This window comes from Protomyctophum parallelum (genome assembly GCF_964188405.1).
Source record: "Protomyctophum parallelum genome assembly, chromosome: 19".
NCBI classification, from domain to species: Eukaryota; Metazoa; Chordata; class Actinopteri; order Myctophiformes; family Myctophidae; genus Protomyctophum; species Protomyctophum parallelum.
In genome coordinates this window covers 9,534,976-9,556,852 of record NC_139717.1, presented here as the reverse complement: position 1 = coordinate 9,556,852, position 21,877 = coordinate 9,534,976, and the positions used below count along the sequence as shown (strand labels likewise).

General features: G+C 42.4%; 1 protein-coding gene across 1 annotated transcript in view; it reads left to right on the top strand.

Moving 5' to 3' along the window:
• LOC310877262 (gamma-aminobutyric acid receptor subunit rho-2-like) overlaps window positions 1-21,877 on the top strand; it is a gene marked incomplete at its 5' end in the record, with an annotated part of 38,670 nt that overhangs the window by 9,956 nt on the left and 6,837 nt on the right. The window contains 2 exons of the mRNA XM_083791070.1: window positions 12,508-12,575; window positions 21,005-21,228. Of these exons, the coding sequence (XP_083647196.1) occupies window positions 12,508-12,575; window positions 21,005-21,228 (292 nt within the window). The remainder of the gene's footprint in view (window positions 1-12,507; window positions 12,576-21,004; window positions 21,229-21,877) is intronic.

The following is a 21,877-nucleotide window of genomic DNA, read 5'->3' as shown; positions in this document are numbered from 1 at the left end:
ATACGCTGGTGACGCTTCAGGTTACTTAATTGACTCAAACTCTTGTCACAATGTTTACAGTGGTAGGGTTTTTCTCCAGTGTGGATACGCCGGTATATTTTCGAAGTACCTAGATGACTGAAACTATTGTCACATTGTTTACAGTCAAACGGTTTCTCTCCCGTGTGGATACGCTGGTGTTTCTTCAAGTCACCTAACTTCTTGAAATTCTTGTTACACTGTTTACAGTGAAGGTCTTTCTCCAGTGTGGACACGCATGTGTAACGTCAGGTGACCTAATTGATTGAAATTCTTGTCACAATGTTTACAGTGGTAAGGTTTTTCTCCCGTGTGGATACGCTGGTGTAGTTTCAAAATATCTAGACGACTAAAACTCTTGTCACATTGTTTACAGTGGTAAGGTCTTTCTCCCGTGTGGATACGCTCGTGTGTCTTCAACTTATGTAAATGACTGAAACTCTTGTCACAATGTTTACAGACATTACGGACAAGAAATGGAACCAAATGGACACTTATGGGTCCGTCTTTCCAGTTTCTGGATCCACTACCTGTGTACTTACGACTGTGTTTGTGTTCAATTGGGGAATTGTTTTGTTCACAGCACAGATTACTTTAGTGGCTTACATTCGCTATACTGTCCAAGCACGCGCAGGAAAAAGCCCTGAATTATGTCAATTGTCTTTTGTCATAATCTATCTATACTGTAAATGCACCACGTCTCTATATGTCTGTCTGTGTGTGCACGTCTGTAATGCACGTAACCCAATAACCGTCCGCACCACCGACTTCAAATTCGACATGCGCGTTACACACCCCCGTTACACACCCCCACAGGGAGTGCAGTGCCCGGTGTGTGTGTATATATATATATATATATATATATATATATATATATATATATATACAGTATAGGAATAAAGGGACACTGCCTGACAAAGATAGCCGGTTGTCCAGAACCAGCACAAAAGCCTCTGCCCGGGCTTTATCATCATACATCATCTCATTCCAGCCAATCAGAATTTGCGTCCTCACCTTCCTCTTCAATGTTTGTGTTTACACAAACACTCAAAATGCCATTGACAATGAATGTACACTTTTATTTGTTTTCACTCACACTAAAAGCTGGACATAGGCCCCTCAAATCAGACCTGTCTGACATTTGGACATCACGTCGGCACTTTCAGACTGAGATTGAATCATGATCCATTGTTATTTTTCTCTATGGATTCTGACCTCGGCCCATGCAGCACCTTAGATTGTAGGGAGTGGAATGGATGTGTGCGCTTTGTTGTTACTTGCGCAAGCAGAGCGCGCAAGTAATAGTTTCGCCCAGTCCGTATGCACCGTCCCAGCCAACCCGCCACTTTTGATGCGTATGCAAATAAAACAGCAAATTGTGCCTGAATTGCTGGGACCAGATTACATACATGACCATATGTCTTACGTCATCATTGAGAGCTAGTCATACATATACTATATATATGTAATTTGTAAAATAAAATAGCAAATTGTGCCTGATTTGCTGGGACCAGAGTACATGGTGTGTATATGTATAACTAGCTCTCAATGATGACGTAAGAAATATGTGGATTAAAGGACCCAATGCCAGAGTGTAATTGGTCTTCGATTGTGACGTAATGACGATATGTTTTAGTGTAGGGAGGATTAAAGGTAATGTTCCTGTGTATACATGTATGTAATCTGGTCCCAGCAAATCAGGCACAATTTGCTGTTTTATTTGCATACGCATCAAAAGTGACTGGTTGGCTGGGACGGTTTTTGGCGCAAAGTAACCACAGTACACCGCTAATCAACTTACAAATTACATATATATGTATGACTAGCTCTCAATGATGATGTAAGAAATATGGTCATGTATGTAATCTGGTCCCAGCAAATCAGGCACACCTTGCTGTTTTATTTGCATACGCATCAAAAGTGGCGGGTTGGCTGGGACGGTTTTTGGCGCAAAGTAACCACAGTATACCGCTAATCAACTTACAAATTACATATATATAGTATGTGTATGACTAGCTCTCAATGATGACGTAAGAAATATGGTCATGTATGTAATCTGGTCCCAGCAAATCAGGCACAACTTGCTGTTTTATTTGCATACGCATCAAAAGTGGCGGGTTGGCTGGGACGGTTTTTGGCGCAAAGTAACCACATTATACCGCTAATCAACTTACAAATTACATGTATATGTATAACTAGCTCTCAATGATGACGTAAACATAAAATATACCGCTAATCAACTTACAAATTACATATACATACATATACATATTATATGTATAACTAGCTCTCAATGATGACGTAATAAAGATGTGGATTAAAGGACCCAATGCCAGAGTGTAATTGGTTTTCTATGGTGACGTAATGACGATATGTTTTAGTGTTGGGAGAATTAAAGGTAATGCTCTTATGTATACATGTATGTAATCTGGCACCACTGCCATATCAGGCACAAGTAGTCATTACGTAACATGCATAAAGTAGGTAGGTAGCAAATAGTTAAACCTAATCAACATTTCAAACGTTCCTTCACAGAGAAACTGAGATTTGACAGTTTGTAGCGGTCGAAAGTACTTGCGCACTCTGCTTGCGCACTAGTAGGCCATTTATGGCCTACTAGTGTGCAACAAGCAAGTATGCACTCGACAGAGTGCAGTTCTAGTTCTTTTCTGTTTTTATGTGACATTATGTTCACACAAAGTCATGTGAGGACAATGGACATACATAGTCATGACTCAGAGATTCTGCACGATGAAAAAGCAACTGCTGAATAAATCCCCTATGCAGCATACTGCATAGGCTATTATCTGTCAGGTGGAAACCTTGTTTGTCCAAAACGTTTGTGAAAAGCAACGTTGTAAAAAATAAAACGGAAGGAAAAAAGAATGTGTATTCTAATGAATCCAATGTAGTAATTTAGTCACAACTTCTCACAAGCTCGTGTTACTACTACTACTACTTTTCACTGGTTCAATACAATAATTGTAACAGTTTGTCTGTACAATGTATTGAATACAACTCTGACAACTCTCACGTTCTCTTAAAGGACCACTTTTCAACCTATCATATAATTAGTCCTCACTAATGATCATGATGAAATAGCTAGGGTTGTCCCGATCGGATGGGGTGATCGGAAATCAGCTCCGATCACATGATTTTCAAAAGATCGGAATCGGGGCGAAAAGATCAGATTTTTTATTGTTTAATGTAAATCTCAAAGAAAGATGTATAAACAGTGAGATTTTGTAAAAAAAGAAGAAGAAAAAACTGTTGCGTTTATGCTAGTGGTTTTCCTTCTGGTCCCATGGGGTAAGAGATCATCAAACAAAGACTAATGGCGTGAAAGACACCTAGCTATGATGAGAACAAAGGAAATGCAACCCCCGGCATGATGGCATAGGTGTCTGTAGTACTCTCTGAGAGTTCTAACTTGACTTCAGTCTAACTGTCAAGTTCATGTCCTGTTCAACTCCAAAGAGAGACAACTCAAGATTTCCAACTCAAATAAACTTTTTATTTTCCCAACTTTGTTTGTTTTGAACCGTTGGCTCCATTTTGTTGATTGGTTGGTTCATTAATCATGTACTGTAGGTTGTAAACCTTTGAAGACAGAAAAACTAAAGGTTAACAACAATGCCAAACTAATGATTTATGATGATTTGAAACAACTTTATCACTCAATGTTTTCCTTTCAACAATTCTTGTTTTTAAGCAATACAGTATTTTAAACAAGCAAATGTCTTTAAACAATTAAATGTATTTTATGCAATTCATTCAATGTCTAATTTAAATGTCTTTTAAACTCCAAGTCAATATTTTTTGACAAATTATTAAAGTCATTTTAAATGAAACACTTCAAATTAACCATTTAAACCCTTTCAATGGAATAGGTACAATTCTAATAAAAGTATAGTCACATTGTTCCTTTCAATAATTTAAAGGCAAACAGACTAGACTAGAGTGACATTGATTAGGATATTTGCTATTGTGATATGGCATAAGTGTTATATAAAATATAAACATCGGATCGGGAAAGATCGGTATCGGTATGTCTCAAAATCAAATGATCGGAATGATCAGAGTGCAAAATTGTGATCGGGACATCCCTAAAAATAGCACAATTTGCACTCACTATGTGTCTCATACAGGCTGTGGGCAGTTCAGAAACCTGTCCACCAGTGACATAATCGATGGGGAATCCAAGCTACTAGAAACTGAAAACTTTTGAAAAGTTGCAATGTGAAAATGGAAGCCTTTTTGTCTCCACCAGCCGAAGGCATGGGGAGAGTATGTTTTGCACTCCGTCCGTCCGTCCGTGTGTCCGTGTGTCCGTGTGTCCGTCCGTCCGTCCGTCCGTCCGTCCGTGACCAGCTAATCTCAGCCACCGTTAACCCGGTCGATGCCAAATTTTGCGCACACACTCCCTGGATGCCAACCATGAACCTCTGCCCCAAACTTTCCAGAACGGCCTGTTATAGCGCCACCAGGAGGCCGCTTTGTGCAAAACAAGTTTTTTCACAGTACACCTACAGATTTTGTCCAAACATCACGCAAATTAGTACACAGTCTCTCTAGAGCCATTCAACGAAACGGGTCTTTCAGATTTCTCAGACTCCATCCTGATTGGTTAAGATTGGCTTCCAAAGTTCACAGGAGTGCTCAGTTTCAAACAAAATGCTGCAAATCATGAACACATCGCGTGATTTCCCTGAAATTGTGCACGCACATTCCCACTAGGCCGAGGACGAAATGCCACATGAACAATTTCAACTCAGCCTCAAGGTGGCGCTATAACTGGCCCAAAAGTGTTTTTACCTCTAACTGCACGGATCTGTGGATAACCTGGTGGAGACCTGTGCCCAGAAGGGCACTTTTTCTAGTTTTCATATATTTTAAACATCTGACAACGATGATGTTCACTGGTGGACGGATTTCTGAACTGCCCACAGCCCTCCTGACACTGACCAAGTAGAAATAAATGGTGGTATTTTATCATGAACATTAGTGAGGAGAAGACCAATTATATGAAGATAGGTTGAAAAGAGATGAAGTTGTCCAAAACAGCTAAATTAGCAGATCCACAAGCTCATGACGTGTCTGTCGCATAGCGAGGTGTTGTGAGCTTGTAAATAGGATATTTTTGCTATTTTTGTGACATCTATGTGACAAAAAACAAAAGTTGACAAATTGAGATATGAGGTTTCTGCCCGACAGCCTACAGTATACAAATGGAATAGTGTGTCAAATGGATGGATGCATATGGATTATCTGGATTTGTTTTCTCTCGTATGCCATGTTTACTGGTAATTCCATTTGAAAGATTAACAGATTGTGTCAATTGATGACACATTGCTTTCTCACAAAGGCTCAGGGTAGATGGTATAGATAATGGTAGTAATAACACACTTTTATTTGTATATAGCACCTTTCCAGACAAGGTTTGCAAGGTGCTTTACAGGGTGAAAACAGAACTCACCAAAAGCTAAAATGTAAATGAAACAGTAAATTAAGATGCATGGTACACAGTAATGAACATAATGAAACAAATGGGCTTCCATAAAACATGAAAGCAAATGCAATGTAGCCTAACACACAGTTCTACTACACATACAAATACAGCGAATGGTGAGAGGCTAAACTATAGTACGATTCCATGGGCCGACAGTGATATTTAGTATTTCCAAGTTTGTGAATATAGCCAATCAGAATAGTTCATTTCTTCAGGGGGCGCTCTTGGCCATCCCCCTTCTTTGAAGTGTCGCGTTGGTCCTTTCTTCCGGACTCTGCTCCCTGGATGTGATGTGTTCAATTAAATGTGCCAGTCATTATGAGATCATCTTTACAGTATGTGTGTGTATTTTATTAAATAAGCCAGTCAGTATGTACTCTTACTTAGATCAACTAGTGTGTGTGTGTGTGTGTGTGTGTGTGTGTGTGTGTGTGTGTGTGTGTGTGTGTGTGTGTGTGTGTGTGTGTGTGTGTGTGTGTGTGTGTGTGTGTGTGTGTGGTGTGTGAACCCTGTACCCTGAGTACCACCCTTATGTGTGTGTACGTAACCATCCTGCCATCTCATTGTTTGCACAGTCGAGTCGAGCTGACCTGCTTTGGGGACCTGAGAGAGAGAGTGTGTGTGTGCATGCACAAGCGTGCACGCGTGTGGAGAAAGATGCCTCTGTGTACTTTATACTCTCTAATAAATATTTACTAATTCCATGATTTTAGCTTTAGTGAGGCCTGTTACTATTTAGTCGCACATTATATGATTACATATCCTTTCCCCCCTTATGATTACCTGTTTTATTCCTTTTAAGATTACATGTTTATTCCATACACATAATTATACCTTGGTACTACTAATTAGAGGTATTCATACCCTAAATATTTTAATAATCCTCCAATAGCCTATACTTCAAGTCTGGAAGTCCTGTTGGTCCTGGGCATGTGTTTGCTTGTAGATCTGCTTTTGTCCCTGAGTGTTTGGCTATTTGTTGACATGCCTTGATGGTATCTGATAGATACCTATCACTAGGGTGACCAGTTCCCCCTTTGCATGGGACAGTCTCTCATTTCCAAGACACTTCAGGCATCCCACAAATTAAGACCCTGTCCCAAAAGTGTGACTGGCAGGCGCAAATGCCCTAATAGTTAGTCCCCTAATAGTTGGCTTTCTGTTGTAAAGCTCTCATTGTCTCTTTTCCTGCAAGATGTGTTTTTAAGCCTGTTGAAATAACATGAGAAATACTCCCTATACTATAGTACCAAGTTGACCATAACCATATGACCAATTTTAAAACAAAATGTGAGACGCAATAATATAGACAATATTAGGCCTATGGTCGAATATGACATCAAGGCATTTAATTGTACCGTAGTTAAAGATGGTAACCACTAACCACCCCCACTTTTTTTCGACAGTGAGAAAAGCATGGACAGAGTGGCGCTGCATGGCTGATGACGTATCAGCAACAACGTGGCTACGTAATAGAATTGGTTATGAAATGTGAGTCAAACAGGAGACTTTCCTGACTGAGCAGCGAATGACGTAACAAATCACAGACTGCAGTGAAACGGGTATACAGCTACTAAATACAAGCAGCCAGTGCCCAGTGCAGAGATGACAGGATAGGTGTTGGAGTCGTTGGACTCTTGTTTTCTGGCACCTGTTACAATCCTTTAAAGTCTAAAGTCTAAAGGTCCATTAAAATAAACTGTTGGTTTATTCTAAGTTTAGACTTAAGGTCATTACACACTGGCGAATTAGCGACGCGATGCGAATAAGCGATTTGAAAATGCGAAATATTGCATGTTGCAGTTCGCCTGCGAATCTCTGCAAAATACGACACCAGAGCGAACAAATAAAAGCGAAAACGGTCGCATTTTCGCACATTCGCACATTCGCCACTGATGTGGAAGCTTGCATGGACTTCAATTGGTTTTTTTTAAATGCGAATTATTCGCACGAATATATCGCATCGCTAATTCGCCAGTGTGTAATGACCTTCAGAGACCAACAGTTTATTTTAATGGACCCCCATATTGATGTGTATTTGCCCGCAGACCCCAATTTCAAAAGATGTTGTGCCAAGGACACAAGAAGTTTTGTAAGATTATTCCAAATGTTTGGTTAAAATTATTTTTACCACTTTTATGACCACTTTTATTTTATAGCCTATTATGATATTAACCAACTTTGCTGGGGATCCCCTGGAACGCCCTCAAGGACCCCTGGGGGCCATCCCTCGCAAACGAAATACTGCTTTAGGCTGCATTTTGGATTAATAGGAGGAGTAGAGAGAAGCTTTTTGCTGCAACAGAGAAAAGGGAGTTGCCATAATCTACCCGTGATTAAATAAAACCACGGTGAACTGTTTCAAATGGCTTAATTTTGTGCATGGGCATGTTTATATGTCTATATCGTTACTGTTGGACAGAAACCTTGTATTCCATATTTCAAACTTCTGTAAAAAAACATAAGTGTCACACAAAAGTTGTAAAAATGCAGTATTTTAATATATTAAAAAAATAAGACTAATAAAAAGGAACGGTTTTGGACATAATGGTTTCCACCCGACAGTGACGATATATGCATCTCTGTCTACAGCTGTTATTGGTTTGGCAAGGAAACAATTAAACATGGAATCTCTAATTTGATGGTACCCTCAGAGTGTTGCTCGTGAGTGGGACTTGAACCGTTTGGATTTTCCTGCATGAGCTTTAAGAGTTAGAATGCACTTACTTGGAATACATTTCCATCTTATTTTGAATATAACCTAGCAAAATCTTAGACAACTATGGAAGTTTGGGCAAGTGCATGGACACAGTTCTCCTGGCTAATTCCTGGCTGCTGATATTGACGCAGGACTAAAACTCTCCATCCCTTGTACTGTAATTGTGTATTATCTCCTTAGAGAGTGTTTCGATCCATGGCTGTCCATGTACATGTGACATGTGTGTATGATATGCGTTTTCTTGTCTGCATCCCATTTTTGGACATGTTCGTCAAACCTTTGTGTAGCGTTCTGGATATGCTTCCTGCTTTTTGTGAACAACACAACTTGATATCCTCACACTCCTGGTCTCCAGCCTCCTGTTAGCCAAGTAACACCTTCAAATCTCACGCTGATCTTGCCACAAGTGTGGCTGTACCAGGGCCAGGCGTTTCCCTGCCCAGAAGACTGGCTGCCCCCTAGTGTACCGTCCCAGTATACTCTGGCACTGGGCTGTGTTGTCAGCTGGCATGTGATGGGTGACATAACTGTGGGCTTGAGTACTGTAAGTGAAGGGAAGGTGGGGGCACACAGCGAACAGCTGCCACAGGACATGAGTTAATATTCCCTGTTCCAGCCAGGTAACAGCTTTGCCACTAGTTATGTAAGCCTGGCAGCCACTGACACCAACCAGCTTTTTTTGGTGCATTCTTAGTAACCAAGGGCAGAGAGAGAGAAAGGAGAAGCATGCGAGACATACTGTAGATGGTAGTCGATTCGAACCCGGGTCCTCGACTCCTCGTGGTCACAGGGTCAGGGAGCATACGGCCTGTGCATTAACTGGCTTAGACACCAAACCCTGCGGTTTCACAGATTAACCACTTAAGCCCTATACTCTGTTTTATATTCGCCTATATCTCAGCCTGTCTCACGGGTTAGGCTAGGATAGACAGTGAGTTTGCAGATACTAGATAGGCTATCTAGAATCTACAAATTCACAATCCGTGGGTGTCATTACTTGCGTAAGCAGAGCGTGCAAGTACCAGTTTCGCCCGGGACTCGTATGCACCGTCTCAGCCGTCCCGCCAATTTTGATGTGTATGCACCGTCCCAGCAAATTGTGCCTGATACGGCAGTGGTGCCAGATTACATACATGTATACATAGGAGCATTACCTTTAATCCTTCCACACTAAAACACTAAAACATATCGTCATTACGTCACCATCGAAAACCAATTTCACTCTGGCATTGGGTCCTTTAATCCACATCTTTATTACGTCATCATTGGCTACGTTTACATGAAGGGTGATCATTCCGAATAAATACTTCCGAATAAAATACATCCGATGTAATGTTTTTTGCCGCGAGTTTACATGGGAAATGGTCATTCCGAACGAATGTTTACATGGACGTTGCCGTCGGTGTGATATAAGCCATGACACATGTTATTTCACGTGAAACTACACCATCTGTTGGACACATAAAATATAGGCAGTTCATTCAGAACACCAGTAGACCATATACTTTGAAATCCCATCATTTCATCTCTCGCTTGCTGTAAGCACTGGACCAGAGAGAGAGAGAGAGAGAGAGAGAGAGAGAGAGAGAGAGAGAGAGAACGCACACACACACACACACACACACACACACACAGTCACACACACAGTCACACACACACACACACACACACACACACACACACACACACACAGTCACACACAAAGCAGTAAAACATCGCATTTATCAACTTTTCGCTGCGCGCCTCACAAGGCTATTGGATTTATTTGTGCTTCGTCTTTGCACAATGCACGTATAGGCATACATTGTGTAAGTAAGAGCTGATCTACAGGCTGACAATGTGCCCCACATAATAGCGTATTCTTGGGACTGCGTGTGTGTGTGTGTGTGTGTGTGTGTGTGTGTGTGTGTGTGTGTGTGTGTGTGTGTGTGTGTGTGTGTGTGTGTGTGTGTGTGTGTGTGTGTGTGTGTGTGTGTGTGTGTGTGTGTGTGTGTGTGTGTGTGTGTGTGTGTGTGTGTGTGTGTGCGTGCGCGGGCTGACGGCATTGTGTCCTCTCCACTGTCTTTCTGTGAGTCCCCGATGCACTATATAATTTGAAAATGATCAGTGATCATGATCAACTCGGGACGGTTGGATCTTTGAACACTCACAGGGGGATCATCAATCATCACTGCATGCTGCAGCCTGCTCCACGTTTTTTGGGTGGGATTTCGGAGCTGCAAAATGCAAGAAATAACGCACTCTATGTGCAAACTCCTCGGTGCGCCTTGGATATGAGCGCCTTGGAGTTGGAGCGCAATGGAAATGAGCATGCTCAGAAAGACCAGAATGAACTTACATCCGAAGCAGCGTATACATGAGTCCAATTTTCTTTCAATCGCAATGAACATCGGAGTAATCCGGCCAGTGACATCGGAATGGTTTTTAGATCGCATCGAGCGTTTTCATTCGGATGTAAGTTTTTGTAGGTGTTTACATAACAACGTTTAATAGGATTGAACTTCTATTCGGAATGAAAAGGGGATTTAACTGCTCATGTAAACGTAGCCATTGAGAGCTAGTTATACAGATGTATGTAATCTGGCACCACTGCCGTATCAGGCACAATTTGCTGGGACGGTGCATACGCATCAAAATTGGCGGGACGGCTGGGACGGTGCGTACTGCGCAAAGTAACCACAGTATACCGCTAATCAACTTACAAATTACATAATAGTATGTGTATAACTAGCTCTCAATGATGACGTAAAAAAGATGTGGATTAAAGGACCCAATGCCAGAGTGTAATTGGTTTTCGATGGTGACGTAATGACAATATGTTTTAGTGTTGGGAGGATTAAAGGTAATGCTCCTATGTATACATGTATGTAATCTGGCACCACTGCCGTATCAGGCACAAGTAGTCATTACTGAGATTTGACAGTTTGTAGCGATCGAAAGTACTTGCACGCTCTGCTTGCGCACTAGTAGGCCATTTATGGCCTACTAGTGTGCAACAAGCAAGTATGCACTCGACAGAGTGCAGTTCTAGTTTATACCTATTTCCGCCGAATGTTTGACTACTTAATTTTGCAGAATGTTCGCTTGTTATGACATGCCCAGAATAGGGACACTAATGTCCGGCCACATGGTTAATTAAGTCTTTACAGTAGCAGGCGATGCATTTACTTACACTCCCATGAGAACGAATAATTTCCATCTTTAGCCTCACCATTTTATATTTTAGCTGGAAATGTTCCCCTCACTTGACAAAGTTGCACAACACCCGCAGCTAGCTTTGTACTGGTGTCAATGAGGAACATCAACAGGGCGCTAACACTGGAAAACTTCGAAAATTCCTGAAGAATGAATGTTGAAACTTTCTCTGCCTGCAGTGTGACAGGTGTCTAGTGAAGAGCAGCTACTCTAGCCTGCCGTGTCATCAAATTGTCACAGACCAGAATAAACCTGACAAGATTAATATACAGTATATTCACAGATTTGATACAATAGTAGCTCTGTCAGTTTGAACTTCTTAACTATCTGTTGATAAATCACCTTCCACCCACCCACCCAGGGACACTAAAGGCCTATTCATAGTCTGGATTTTCGGTGGTGAGGTGACCGCCGCTCCGGTGGTGAGCTGACCAACGTGTGGCACGTGGGGCCATTTTCAGACCTTGTTTATTTTAACGATTGATTGTGCTCTGGCGTGGATAAATACCTGTAGTGGCTATACAGTATAGATTACATACTATATGAGTTCCTATTTATTGGTATAATAACATTTTTCAAGGTTTTAAAGAAAACGTATTTTCATAAAGTCTTAAAATCTTAAGTCTTAAAATCTTAATGTTTTCTTTTGCTAATTATTTTCGGGGCCCACTTGAGGTATCCTCAAGGCCCACAGGTGGAGAATGACTGAGACTTGAATGAGTGTTGCCATGTTATTATAAGCGACTTTGGGCATGCATTTTTGGGAGGGATTGTTTCTAAAGTGTACTTGTTTATTTGGGCTTATTTGCTTAAATGTTGTAATTATAATTTACTGGAAAACCAGTGGTTCTCAAATATTTTCAATGTCATCGACTCCCAGATTGATATGTATTTGTCCACGGACCCCCCTCCCTTATACAAATATTGTACAAGATTAGTTTGACAATAGCAAGATCACGGCAAGCCAATGTATTTGTAGGTTGAAAGTGGGATGCAGTCTTTGGGCATGTCTTCATAGACCTGGTTGCTTGGCAACACTGACTTTGTTTTGTGAACCCTCATGCAGGCCCGGCTGTTCCTGTCGGTGTGGACGTGCAGGTGGAGAGTTTGGACAGCATATCGGAGGTAGACATGGTAAGTGGCATTTAACTTTCCATCGACAATACACAGCAATGCAGGAGACTCAACCGTTTTCATTTCAAGGACCCTATACCGTTATGCATGTGCTCACTGGAGGAAGTGGAGAGAATGTGGTCCATGTGAAACCCATGGGAACTGGCAGAGTGGAGATAATTGACTAAATACACGTTTTCTGCCAGCGACCTTCAAATGGATGTGCAACTAGAGAACAATATAGCTGACCCAAGTTGCACCCATTCGTTATTGGGTGAGTATGTGTAGCGCTACAACTTTTAAAGCACTTGTGATGACTCAACGACGCAGGAGGGCATGGGAGTGATCTATGGCTGTGCATATGGAATTCATGAAATGTATGTAACTAGAAGCTTGTGCGCCTGCAGTGTGGAGAGGTAACGCCGCGTGTCTATGTCGCAGTGCGATCTGAGTGAGACACACACACACAAAACGTACATTTTCAACGAAGGCAGACAGCGATTTATCTTTGGCCACTGACCGTATACTCTGCATACGTCACGGTCTATGACTAATCTCGCATTCACACCAGAAAGCTTTAATGCGATTAAAACGAATCCTGCTGCACTTGTCGGAAAGTGGCTTCGTTTGGCAGGTGTGAAGGCTCAATCGAATCCTAATGCGCATCAAAGAACTGCATTCTGCTCCGCCAAAAAACGGGGGTTTCGCTTCAAAACGCAGAATAGTGCGGATCACCGCAGTTGTGAATGCAATCGCATTAAACATAGGGAGTGAATCTAGCATTGTGGGATGAAGAAGTTGGTATTTGGCACACGAGACGGAAAGAGAAAGCATTATTACGCAGCAACGCGTAAAGATGTCCCGTGGACACACGTGCTCTAATGAAGAGATAGTTATTGCAATATGGCCAGACCATCATAGGCTTATGCTGAAGGTTACACACCCGAACAATGCAGTGTACAGGATATATAGGAAGAGAATGGAGGCGATTAGGTTCCATCGCACATTTGCACAATGTTGCAGGTTGCATAAAGTGTTTGTGCAGTTTACGTCCTAAAGTCCTAACTATTATATTACTCAAAGTATATATATTTTTATGGTGTTAAATATGCAAACGTTATGCGCCCATTCGCATCGAGTCTATACCGAATTAGAGTGTGAATGCGACTTTAGTCAACCAAACCGCGCACAAAGCTGTGCACACACAAAGTGTGCTCTTCTCACAGGCTCACAGCCATCGCAGGGCTGGCACTGATAATGTAATAGTAGAACAAAATAGAACATAATTTACATACATAATTATGGAACGTAAGTACGTAACATTGTTCTGACTAAGATGGACATATTCACTGGCTTCATTCAGCATTTATTTCAATTATTAGGCAGTTATGGTAGGCACTTTGCTCAGCTCTATTTTTCTTCTGCTCCTTCAGAATTGGAATATTTTACCTGTTTAGATCCATTTCATAACTGTGTAAGCATGCCCTGTGCTGTCTTCTTACTTTGAGATGGACAGCTCTTGTTATCAGTGTTGCTGTCAAATGTTTTAAACTCACTGTTAGCGCCACGGCTAAGACACACAGCGGGAGGTTTACGGGTAAGGAAATGAGTTAGGCTACATATAGCAGCCTTTCCTTTCCGATGAAAGGCTTAGAATGAATTAAAAACATTGTGTTTCCATATTTCCCATGACGCTAAGCATGCCCTGTCTTCTTACTTTGACTGTCAGGCACCAGACTTAAATAGGACCCAAAAGCAGGCAGTCCCAAAACAATCTTTGACAGGTTTTATTATCAAGCTAGGGAAGGGAAATAGCAATGGGGGCAAAGGGGGGGCAAAGGGACCCGGCAGGGACGTCGTCGGAAAGGGTCAGGGTTCCAGAGAGGCCGTACGTGGAGTATCGGTTCCGATAGGGGTTTAGCAAGCCGTATTCAGAGGGTTCGGTCCAGGTCCGTACACAGAGCTTACTTAGAGATGAACCAGGTGCAGGTGTGCTCCCACTGGCATGGGCGAGACATTGACAGCTCTTATCAGTGTTTTAAACTCACCGTTTTAAACGTACTTTGAATTGACTATCTAATGTCTATGGTCATTTGCTTTTACTGTACCTATAATTGGCCACTTGGTATTTGGCTGCTTTCAACCTTGCTTCACTAATTTGGGCATGCCATTATACAGTAGGTGAAAACATTTGGAAAATGCCTAACTTTTTCCAGCATTCTTCAACAATTTTCAGACAAGCTCACAACGTGTTGTATTGGAATGTGTTGTGAGATTGTAGCTATTTTCACTATTCTTCGTACAACAAATACACTGTAGGGCTGAAGTGGTTAGGACACCTCAGGGTGCTGATGTTTTTCAGGGTTTGCATTGTACTGTATATTGTATGGTTTACTGTTGTGAATTCCATTTTTGTTTAGCAGTGCACACCACTCCAATGACTGGCCCTGTGTGTTCCCATGTACATGATTGGAGTATGTGTGTTGACTATGTATGTTTGAATTTCATAGTATGAACAGCTGCAATACTGCTGGGCGACCTAAAGCGACACTGTTGAGCAGCATTAAAACACACACACACGCACGCACGCACACACGCACGCACGCACTCACACGCACACTAACAACGAAGCATTACAGAACCATTCTTCATTAACAGCATGGGAGTGGACACCTCATTGGTCAGCTCATGAGTAGTAAACTGATTAAGGCACCATCTGTATCCCATCATCGTCAATGGAGCTGCCAGCCGAGCTGGGATCATTTACACTAGAGCTTTACCCAGATCGTATTCTGTCAATGACACGCAACAACATGCTTCTCTTAGTCCTCCTCAGGATAATGGAGGACATAAACAAACAAAGATAAATATGCCATTTTTAGCAACAGCCCCTTCATTTGTTGTTTCCAGCTGGATAACCAGACAGAGCTTCCAAAACTTCTACAGCTCGAGACCCAGAAGATAAATTTGGTGTCGGGGCGGAACCAGACCTTGAACTAGATAAAGTGCCAATCGGCACAGGTCTCCACCAGGATTCTTCCTCAGCCTAGTGGGAATATGCGTGCACAGTTTCATCGCAATCGGACGCTGCGTTGAGGAGTTGTGGCCATTTGCTACTCCTGAAAACTGTAGGAGCCAATCGTGGCCAATCAGGATGGAATATGAGAAATCAAACAAAGCTGTCTTGATCACATGACTATGGAGATTATGTGTAGCGATTTGCGTGAAATGTGGATAAAATCTGAAGGAGTAATAATAGAAAATGTGTTTTACATATGTGGGCCTCCTGGTGGCGCTATAAAGAGCAGATGTGAAAGATTCCAGACAAAGGTTTTTCCTTGGCCTCTAGGGAGTTGGCATACAAAGTTATCCACAGATCCGTGCAGTTAGAGGTAAAAACACTTTTGGGCCAGTTATAGCGCCACCTTGAGGCTGAGTTGAAATTGTTCATGTGGCATTTCGTCCTCGGCCTAGTGGGAATGTGGGTGCACAATTTCACGGAAATCACGCGATGTGTTCATGATTTGCAGCATTTTGTTTGAAACTGAGCACTCCTGTGAACTTTGGAAGCCAATCTTAGCCAATCAGGATGGAGTCTGAGAAATCTGAAAGACCGGTTTCGTTGAATGGCTCTAGAGAGACTGTGTACCAATTTGCGTGATGTTTGGACAAAATCTGTAGGTGTACTGTGCAAAAACTTGTTTTGCACAAAGCGGCATCCTGGTGGCGCTATAACAGGCCGTTCTGGAAAGTTTGGGGCAGAGGTTCATCGTTGGCATCCAGGGAGTGTGTGTGCAAAATTTGGCATCGACCGGGTTAACGGTGGCCGAGATTAGCTCCTCACGGACGGACACACGGACGGACGGACGGACACACGGACGGACGGAGTGCAAAACATACTCTCCCCCTAGGCCTTCGGCCTGGTGGAGACAATGAACCACTAACGCCCTGTTTCATAAATGGTGAAAACAGCTTATCTACATGCTAATTATAAGCTTGTAGATCAGCAGGGGTCTTGGACCGGTTCAGGTCCCCAGCTCTTATTGCTAATTCTCAGAGTTGTATGGTTGTGGGTGTCCAACTGTCTATGGCCTAATGCATAGTACACTCTGTGGTCTTTGAAATAAAAAAATCACACCCGTGTGAAGTAAGTGGTGCAACTCCGTGTGGGGGTCCCCGGTGGGTACCCGGAACTTCCAGAAATGGTCGAGAAATGACAGAGTTATACTGATTACACCTGAAATCATCATATATACAGTTAATATGTATGTGTGTGTTAGGCTGCACAACAGTGACAACCAACCAAATGCAATTTCCGTGCTCAGACACAGCAGCCCACCCAGCCAGCCAGCCAGCCAGCCAGCCAGCTAGGCACACAGAGCTATACTTAAGGAAGTGGTTGCACCACTTAAAAATCATATGGACAGTATACTTGAGACAGTCAGTCAGTCAGCTACAGACAGTGCCAGTCTGCCGGATTTATAGGAATTGAGGCCCTTGGGCTAGAGTAATTTATAGGGCCCTTGTGGCCATGCAGCAGGCTTGTTTTGGCCGAAAACATCTGTGGGGGGAGCGGCAATATCATCCTAATAAAACTAAATGTACAATAACTATTACAATTTCATCATTGAAACCCCCCCCCCCCCCAGCCCAGTGGTAAATACTGCCCTGGTTGTTACAGTTTGAAGGCACTAAAGTAAAATTAAAAATAGAAATGTACGGACTTGACAACCACAAGCCTACAAACCAGTTGTTCCTCGGAGCCATTAATTCAGAGACATAAACATGATGTCTTACATAACACCAAGTCTCTGCAGTGGGTGCCAGAGTAGAATGCCTCACTCCCAGCAGGCTTTCTTCCACCCCATGTCTCCCTTTATGTAATGATGTGAGGAGAATGGCATGGATGGAGGATGGGGGGGGATTGAAGTAATTTGGTCACGGACCCCCATATGAAAATATCTTATGCCAGGGACAGCCTGGCATAAGACAGCCTGACTGTTGAAATGATTCAAAATTATTCCACATTATGTTTCTCCCGCCCCCCCCCCCCCCCCCTCCCCCAAGAAAAGTATAAATGAAAAAAAAGCCTAGATCTACAAGCTCACAACGCGGCGTGACGTGCAGTTGTGAGCTTGGCAGCATATGTTCCACGCTCAGTTAACATATGTTCCATGCTTAGAGTATGTCGACACCATGATCATACTAAACAATCCATACAAGTGGTCGGGTAAACCTCTTATGTCCAAAAGCGTTCTTTTTTTATTACTATTTAAAACAATAATCGCATTGCGACGTGTTTGTGAGCTTGTAGATTTTCAGTACTTTCGTGCGACACTTGTTCAATGAAGTAATTTACAGAAATATATTAAAAGGGGAAATATGGAGATACAACAGTGATGTTGATAATCCAGAAAGCACATGCAGGGTCAGAGCAGGGTAATCCCAGTGCAGTAAGCCAGTAGGTTTGCAGGCAGAAACAGTGGTGGAAAAAGTACTCTTGTTTTTGCTTAACCCTATAGGCCTAGAACACTAAACCCAGGTGATTTTCAACCGGACAATTATGTTTGTGATTTTCATAATGTTGCTGATGTCTGAGGTTTGTGGGTCTTTGGGACAGTTTTTACGTTGCTTGATTTAGTGTTTAGATTTTGATATTCATTTGATCAGATATACCCCCTTTCCTATATAAACCCATTGTAACTTTGAACTCCATTTTAATCATATTGAATTAATTGAAAACACCTTGGTTCTGCTGACTGATATTATCCTTCTCGTGCATGAGGGGGGCGTGTTTAAAAAAACAATTATAATAAAATGAAATGAAAAGGATAATTAAAAAGAAAAGAAAGGAAAAAACACGCCCTCACATATTGGGACAAAAAGTACAATAACATTCAGACTCCCAGGAACGCGCCCAGGGGGCCAGCCCGGTTCCAGCGAGCCGCCCCGCGTCCGAAATGGTTGAGAAATGACAGAGTTACCGTGTGGGGGTCCCCAGGGGGTCCCTCTACTCTACTGTACTGTACTGTACTGTACTGTACTGTCACTGTACTGTAACACCCCAAATCATCAAATACAGTTAATATGTATATGTGTGTGTTAGGCTGTGCAACAGTGACACTGTTATTTAACGTTATTTTCGTGCTCGGACGGACACAGCCAGCCAGGGACCCAGCCAGGGACCCAGGGACACACATAGCTGTCTATAGGAGTGGTTGCATCACTCAATAAGTGTTAAATAGGTATGGTGTTTGTTCATTAACAAGGAAAATGCGTGTTCAGGTCGGGATACCAATTTTATCCAACAACGGAACTCAACTTGTGGAAGTGATGATTGATTGACATTGTTAATGATCATGAAATAAAAACACATGTCACATCTAACATACATCTGACCCACCCTAATCAAAAGGATATGGCAAAAAAGCTTATACAGCTTGTTTCAGAATCAAAAGTCAAAAGTGGGTGAAATTAGTTTTTGTGCATAGTTTTGTTTTGTCCCATCGTGTTATTTTACCAAGAAACAAAGAAAGGGAAGAAGAGAGGGGGTTTAGGAGATCAAGGCAAGAAAGTAGCTAATTTGCAAACAGCACCATGGCGGTCCTAGTAAGTGGAACTAATGACACACAGAAATTGGAACTGGAACACTAAAACTGAAGCTGACGAATGGGTATACCTCTCCTGATTGGATGAAATTGGCAATCCGTCTGACAATGTATTTTCTATTCATTAAAGAGCTAGAGAGACGGAGAGATTTATGGAACACACACTATCTAGTATCTAGCATTGATTATCAGAATTCAGAATATAGAGCTTTAACTTTTTCATGCTTTTTTGTGTGCATTAAACTAAACTTGTTTTAATAAACGAAACATCGTTTTAGCCATATGTTATAATACACTAGTTCATCTCCATTGATCTCCCTATAGGCCGGAGTTGCAACACTCACTTCACACCCGTGTGAAGTGAGTGGTCCAACTCCGTGTAGGTGTCCCGGAAGTTCCAGATGCACAGGAACGTGGCCAGGGTGCCGGCCCAGTTCCGGTGAGCCCCCCGCGTCCGAAACGGTCGGGAAATTACAGAGTACTGTACTGTACTGTACTGTACTGTACTGTACTGTACTGTACTGTACTGTACTGTACTGTACTGTACTGTACTGTACTGTACTGTACTGTACTGTTTTGTACTGTAGCACCCAAAATAATCATATATACAGTTGTGTGTGTTAGGCTGCGCAACTGTGGCACTTGGTTGTGAAAACAAACCAAACGCTATTTTCGTGCTCGGACAGACCCAGCCTGGGACCCAGGGACCCTGCCAGGGACCCAGCCAGGGACAGACACACATAGCTCCTTAATGAAGTGGTTGCACCACTTAAAATAGAGTATTACATAAATTGTGGATCATGGTAAATTCAGGGGTTGAAAGTTGGAGTACCATTAAAATCACACCCGTGTGAAGTGCAGGTGCAACTCCGTGTGGGGGCCAGGGGGCCGGGCCGGTTCCGGCGTGCTGCCCCCGCGTCCAAAACGGTTGATAAATGACATAGTTACCATGTTGGGGTCCCTCTACTGTACCCTCTACTCTGTACTGGCACACCCGAAATCATCATACAGTTAATATGTGCATGTGTTAGGTTGCGCACAGGTGGTGAACAACAACCATGCTGTTTTCGTGCTCAGACACAGCCAGCCACCCATCCAGCCAGCCACACACATGGCTCCGTAAGGGAGGGGTTGCACCACTGAAAAACCTATAAAGCCAAAACAATATCAAATTTTAATTATGCTTTAAGTAGCATGTAATGTGTCCGGGGTTATTCATGATTGAATCCATTCCAAGCATTAGTTTTGCATGAAAAACGCTCCTTGGGCTAAATTTGGCCATAGCCACTTCCCCTTATGTGCCCAAATGTGCTGACCTCATCACATTTGGGCAAGAGGCTATGGCCATTTTTTTTAAATACTATATATTTTAATATATAATATATTTTTAACATGTTATTTGGATGAACAAGGATCATAAAAACCTTGAACGATTACTAATGCAATTTATTTTGGGTCAAATCTTAGATCGACTGGCCTACTCTTCCATTGAGAAATGCACACTGTACACACTACACACCCTGTTGTCAGGTGGGACACCTACTGGTTGACAAGTAGTACTGCATGAAGATCATGTACAACATAATCATAAACCCTGCCAAGAGAGAATTGCAATGCTTTGCCTGTTGGATGAGCAGAAAACTACATTTGTCACTGTCAGTTGGGAGGCAGTTCCATAACTAAGCCCTGCTGTAGGAATGCCAAAGTTTTCAAACTTGTGAAAATAGCAGTTTCACAATGTGCGACTCAAAAAATACCTCAGAATTGTACTTATTTACAGTACTTTACAGCACTGCTTTCATCTGATCATTTGTGTATTTTCCGTGCGTCCTGTGGCTGTAGGACTTCACCATGACGCTGTACCTGAGACACTACTGGAAGGACGAGCGGCTGGCCTTCCCCAGCACCACCAATAAGAGCATGACGTTCGACGGCCGCTTGGTCAAGAAGATCTGGGTGCCCGACGTCTTCTTCGTCCACTCCAAGAGGTCCTTCATCCACGACACCACCACGGACAACATCATGCTGCGCGTCTTCCCTGACGGACACGTGCTCTACAGCCTGAGGTGAGGTGGATGTTGTACTGTTGTGATATGGCACAAGTATTCTATAAACATTGAAAAATTGGTATTGGAAGATACTCAAAATCAAATGATCGGAATCGGATCGGGAGCAAAAACAAACGTGATCGGGACATCCCTACTGATAATCACCTGGAATGTAGGAGTTGAGGCATTATTACATTTTTGTCCCTGTTTTGGGCATGTCATTACAGGTGACAATTTCCCCTAAATAAAAAATAAAAAATACAAAGTGTGTATATCAGTGTTTCTCAAACTTTTTTAATTTCAAGGACTCCTACTGTATAACTCTAAGAGTGTGCACACACTCGGCGTTACAGACCTGTAAAGGTCCATTTGGAACCCCCTCAAGGTATCCTTGCGGACCCCACTTTGAGAACCACTGGCAGAAATGGCAGATCTGCAAGCTCACAACGCTTGGCATCGCGACATGTGGTGAGCGTGTACATTTTCAGCGTTCACTGTATGCCACAATATACCTACAGTATAGGGCTTAAGTGGTTGTACAGATTCAGATTGATATTGTGGCACACATTCATATTCTATCACATTCAGTGATAACTTTATTTCACAAGTCCACAGACTGCAAAAGAGTGGGTGCCATTCTTTCTCGTACAAGCTCCCAACATTTTAC